This window comes from Betta splendens, chromosome 10 (genome assembly GCF_900634795.4).
Source record: "Betta splendens chromosome 10, fBetSpl5.4, whole genome shotgun sequence".
NCBI lineage: Eukaryota > Metazoa > Chordata > Actinopteri > Anabantiformes > Osphronemidae > Betta > Betta splendens.
In genome coordinates, this window is record NC_040890.2 from 20,705,788 (window position 1) to 20,711,805 (window position 6,018).

Genomic DNA, 6,018 nt, shown 5'->3' on the forward strand with positions numbered 1-6,018 from the left:
CATCTATACCAGGCTGGACACAAACCAGGATGACTTTAGGCTAGGTTAGGCCTGGATGCTCCACTGTTGTGCAGTAATAAGTTCAACATTTGCAATAATGCACGTAGTGATCTTTACAAAAAGCTGAAAGAGAACTCACTTATCCTGGATGTTAACCTGCCCAGAATCTGAGTCTGGGCTGCGGTGGTGGAAATTTCCCATAAAGAGGCAGATGAGAGAGTTGTCCTTTTGTGCGATTTATTGAAATAATAAAGAAAATACAAATAATGGGGAAAGCAAATAAAAAGCATGGATGTTGATCGTGCACATGAACAAACCAAAAACCAGCTGGGGAGATCAGTGCACACACCACGAAGGTGTGATGCAAAGAGCCCACAATCCTCAAGTTTCTTCTGCCTTTTAACCCCTTTCTCTGGATCTGGTGGAATGTCTCTCTGCAGCAATGGAATTGTTTGCGCCACCTTATCTAGCAGTGAGTGAGAACGTTTGCTTTCTCACTTCTGCATCATCATGTCTTGTTATCCAAAGGAAGGAACACCGAGCTTCGAAGACGAGATGCATTGAGTTTTACAGCCTTGGGTCTGGTGGGGAGTCAGATAGAATGAAGCCAGAGTCCGGGTGTAAAAGACAAACATATATCATAAATTATTAGTCAGTCAAATGGATCATCAGATGTTTAGACTTGATGTACGACAGGGCGCCAGAGATTATTTGTTTTTGTAAGAATGTTCAGTATTGCACCTAACCAGCACGTGACGACTGTGTTGGATAAGAAATAGCACAAAGGCAAAATTTTTCCATTACAGCTGCATTAATCCAGGATGCGTGTTCAACACAAAATACATCTCCATAGCGACTAAACTGGGACTAACTGAACCAAATGAAGAACAAATTCAACCAGGACATCTTGCTAACGCCATCTTAACCCCTCACTTTAGCTCCTCAGGCTGGAACAGCACTGAGCTCAGGCAGAAAATGTAAACTCTGACTTTACCTTCTGACGATTGGACACAACGTTCCAATAAAGTCAGCCCACAAAACACAACAGCGTTTGTCTCCATTTGAAACACAAGACAAAAACAAATATTAGCAAAGTATTTATTGAAAAAAAAAACAGAGGGGTGTCAGATCTTTTCCCACAAAAGTTTGGATGCACATCAAGACAAAGTCCACACCAGCAGGTTGTGAGGCGTCTACAGCGCCCCCTGTTTGACCCTCTTGAACAGCTCCTGTCTCTGAGGAGCTGTCATGGTGTCGCAGCTCTGCAGGAGGTTGGCAAGAATCAGAGTCTGCTGGATGCTGGAGGATTTGACCCATACTCGGCCGTTCATCCCCACCACCAGCTCACAGGGGAAAAGCTGGTCCAGGTCCGAGCGGATGTCACTATGGGGTGCCAGCAACCTGTGGGGCATCAATATGTTCATCACTAACAAATGCCGGTAATTTATTAGTAATACTACTAATTTAATGTTTTTAGTTTCAAACAAAACATTTATAATTTTCATTTGTTTCTCCTGATGCAAACTGATAGACAGTCTGTTATTAACAGTTTCATTTTGGCCGTTTTTGAATTTAAACTGAACATGTTTAATATTCTGTGACTGGTGAAACTGAACATCTCATTCATTAATGGAGATTTTGTAATCAAAGTTTAAATAGTGTCATTCATTTTACTGATTGTACATTAATCATAGCTTTTCTATAAACTGGCCATTTTATCATATTTCAAACATTTTTTTCCAGTCGTCTGACTTGTTTTAAAGCAGCGTTAACGAGCAGGTTTTTACCTTCTGACGAGGCCCAGACTGACTCTAAAGAGCAGCCCTCCTGGCCCAAACACCCCCATCCCGTTGGCTCGGCCTGAGCTGTCTATGCAAACCAGCTCCGGCTCCATGTCTTTGTTGGCGATAGTGAACTGAGCAAAGACCAAGTCCCCCACCTGTGCACGTGACACATGGAGGTGTTACACAGCAGTGGTAGGGCAGAACCAAGAAGCTTTAGGTTCAGAACCAGAGGCCATGTCACCAAACATTCATTCCCAAGAAGAAAGAATCCTGCAACAGTATGTATATGCAATGTGTGGTAGGGCACCCACTGACTCCTCTTAATAAGGTTTGTCTCAGGTGTGACATGAAACCAACTGGAGGATAAATGTGGTTGTAGTCAGACTGAAGCTACCTGGATAAGCAATGAAAGACTCAACTTCTGAGACAGACTCAAAACATTGTGTTAATTGTATTTAAATTATTAACCTGTTGGTTCTGGATTGACAGGTTCGAGTCGCACCTGGACATTGGGCCTGTTCCTCTTAGTTGAACCCTCAAACGCCAGGTAGGACAGAGATGCCTGCTCGCTTCCTCCAAAGTCAACCTTGAATACATCTCCGGACTTCAGCATCACAATGCCGATGACCGTTTCTCCTTTAGCAGGAACATACTAAGGACAGAGACATAGAGATAACTGGAGTTAGCTACTCAGAGACGCTCACCTCCCACCCCCTACACAGTGTGTGGCTGGACGGAGGAGCACCTTCAGCCATAGGCTGATCAGTATTAGGTGCTCCACAGAACGCCAGAACGTCAGATCACTTGTTTACTGGCTATACCAGTAAGATGCTGTTTTTATGTTGCCAAAAAGTTATTGCAGCCAATCTATTTTGATAAAAAGCTTATTTCTGCCTCATTTTAACTTCCTAGTAAAGTAAACAATAGGAACAAAATAAATAATGAATGAATAAGGACATACCTTAGGCAGACACATTTATAACTAAATGGCTGCTGTACCATAGTTATGTGTCAAATAAATATTAATACCTATAATGATGTGTTCATACACTCATACACAACGAAATTCTTATTGTTGGACACTATTGAGTCAGCTAGCCACCCACATCCATCCTGGTTTAACTGGATACTTGACTGCGTCATGTTACAGGCACCCACATCTGGATATATTGTTGTTCTAAGGTTTTAAATCAAGTCAGTATTAACATTTTTGCATTCTCTTTATCTGAAAAAGTATTGAAAAGTATCGGAATACATGTTGGTATCGTGACAACACTAAGCACAACCGCTGGCTGACGATGTGTGTCCCCTGCTACCTATCCCCTTACCCTCCGCAACCCACCAGCAAAACACAGATGAGCTTCTTTTCTACCTTAGTTTCTCTTGTTCTTGCTATCTCTAATGCGGTGATACTAACCACGTCATAATAAAAGTGCTTTAAAGAGGAACTATATGACCTTAATCGCTTCTTGGCAACATGAAAACAGCATCCCATTGTTTCTACCGGTACAGAACCTGGTCAAATATATACTGGATGTAAATCTTCAGATAAATTAAGCAGATAGCAAGGAAGTTAAAATGGGGTAAAACAGGCTTGGGGACTCAGTTGGTAGAGTGTTGGCTTATGAAGCGGAAGGTCTCAGGTTCAAAGCCCACCAGAGCACCAAGTTTGTCCTAAAGTAAGACACTTCAGACTAGCTCCCCAGGCGCTGCACTGAGGCTGCCCATTGCTTCTCTCAGGGGATGGGTAAAAATGTGCAGGTTAATTTCCCCAATGTGGGATTAATAAAGTTCAATTATTATTATAAAGTTTCTCACTTTAATCACTTTTTGGCAAAGTATGAACAGCATTTTACTGGTTCTACTTGTCTCAAACAGGTCCAGAAACTGATAAAATGTACTGGATTTTTTATTAAATCTGTAAATATAATCGAACAGAGGACAAGAAAGTTAAAATTTGATCAAAAGATATTGGCATCAATCACTTTTGGCAACGTAAAAACTGCATCTTACTGGTCTCAGACAGGTATAGCCAGTAATCAAGTGACCTGGATGTTTAGTAAATCTGTAAATATAAGCAAGCAAATAAGGAAGAAAGAAGCTTTCAGATATTGGCTTTAATCACCTTGTGGCAACATAAAACCAGGATGCTACTGGTTCAACTGGTCTTAGACAAGAACAGACAAAGATCAGATGAACTGGATATTTATTAGATATTTATCAGTAAATATAGCCAAGCAGAACTCAGTGCATTTGAAATAAGGCAGAATTAAGCTTCTGATCAAAAGCTTTGGCTCTAATAATCACGTTTTGGCAACATGAAAGCATCTTACTTGTTTAACTGGTCTCGTCGTGCAGATATTAAATGTGGTGAAATAACTCGGTAGTCACTCGTGCAGTTTCAATTAGACACAAAATGTGGAAGAACAAACATGTTGAAGCAATATTGGGTCGTAGATTTGAGTCCTAGCGTCTAAGCTTTCGCGGTCTGTTCGACCCGGTTCGGTGAGAGTCTCACCCTCCTTTGCTGCGAGTCGACCCAGAACACGTTGGGCAGCTTGTGTCGCAGGACGCCGCTCTTACACGCCACCAGACGGGCTCCGCTCCGCCTCAGGCCCGGGCCGCACAGCACCTTGTCCGGCTTCGCTTGCTCCGTCAGGGAGATAGTATCGTCGGTATCCAAGGAAAACCCGTCCCCTGGTAAGAGAACCGCACCAACCCTGTCCTTCAGACTGGATAACATTCTGGACGCAACTCACAGGAAACGGAACCGTCCGTCACCCGGAAATAATCACTTAACAACCAGGTCCGACTTTGATCTGATTTCTTCTTCTTTTGAGTTTACCGGCGGCTTGCATCCTAATTGTTGCATTACCGCCACCTACCGATATCTCTACCCCTCATATTCTTTTCCCCAACCTAGTAACATTTAAAAATTCAAACAATGCTCTCATTCCACTTCTTGCTCTTTCAACTTCCTGCACCCTTCTCAAACATATATCTTTTTTGATCTGATTTATCTGACTTTGTTTCATTTTAATCTTCTAAAATGTTTTTTGCGCTTTCACTGTAACTGTATAACTGTATATAATAAACAAAATGTGATTTTGTTTCAAATTTATACATTTTATTTTATTCATTTTATTTCTGCACATAGGACAAGGCCTCAAGAAGAAAAAAATTCTATATTCTCAGTGAGTGTGTCATAAATAGCACATAGAAACATGGCCACCTCCTGTTTCCATCCCCAAATAATTTAAAACCAGTACATTCCACCTTCAACAACATTTTTTTTATGTCTATAGCAAAAAATAGGTCAAATCACTACTTTTGACCATGTTGCTGAATCAGCTTTTTTACACTTAATGATACTTTTACTTCATAACATGTTTACTATCATTAGTTCTCGTCTTGTTCTTGTTCCTCTGATTGATTCCACATTCAGGTGAGAATGCGTGGGAGCTGAGGGGCTGTGCCGTGTCTGGCGTGGTGGGGGTAGGGGTGCCTGGGGGCTGGGAGTGCCTGTCGCTTGATTTATTGACTGAGAACTACTGATCGAGAACCAACCAGCCCAGTTGCACCTAGTGAGCAGCTGGTGGCGCTAGCGGGTCACTGAGTCGGCCTGAGTGTTCAACGTGACGTGTTGCCTTATTATATTATTATTATGGTGGGACAGCTCCTTCCTACTATACGGAACACTTTTCTCTCTCTTTAGATTCTTTCAAAACACAAGCATTATTCAAATTCACTTGTTTAAATAGCTCAAAATAATGATTGATGAACGATTACTTCAGTTGCCCCTGGTGTTTTGATCGGGCGCTGGTGCATGGCAGTGTGAGAGTGAATGGGTGAATGAGAAGTAGTGTAAAGCACTTGCGCTATATAAGTTTGCACCATTTACCATTTAATAATTGAGCTTTCAGCATTTGACTGGTAAATATGATTAAAAATAAAATCATTTAGTTAACAGTTCATAGTTTTAAATTTAGTCTTGCTGATAGAAGGTAACGACCAGTCTCTGAACAATGACGTATTTATGCTATTACCCTATTTCTAATAATGAGCCCACATGACCTTGTAATGTTCAAAATTTAAGCTTTCTTTCTTACATATGTTCAAAATAAAAGCATATTGATTATTCACTTGATTGATATAATAAAAATACTACTTCTGCTTATTCTCATAGCACTGTTAAAGCTTAAGTATTAAGCTTGCTTCAGCTTCATTTTCAGCT

General features: G+C 41.1%; 1 protein-coding gene across 1 annotated transcript; it reads right to left on the reverse strand.

Moving 5' to 3' along the window:
• Positions 1-220: 220 nt before the first annotated feature.
• On the reverse strand, positions 221-4,696 carry exosc3 (exosome component 3). Its single transcript, XM_029164814.3, has 4 exons — positions 4,303-4,696; positions 2,287-2,436; positions 1,788-1,939; positions 221-1,401 (listed from the first exon to the last, which is right to left on the reverse strand). Exons 1-4 carry the CDS (start codon positions 4,525-4,527, stop codon positions 1,194-1,196), a joined length of 735 nt encoding a protein of 244 aa, XP_029020647.1. The 5' UTR covers positions 4,528-4,696; the 3' UTR covers positions 221-1,193.
• Between the last annotated feature and the right edge of the window lie 1,322 nt (positions 4,697-6,018).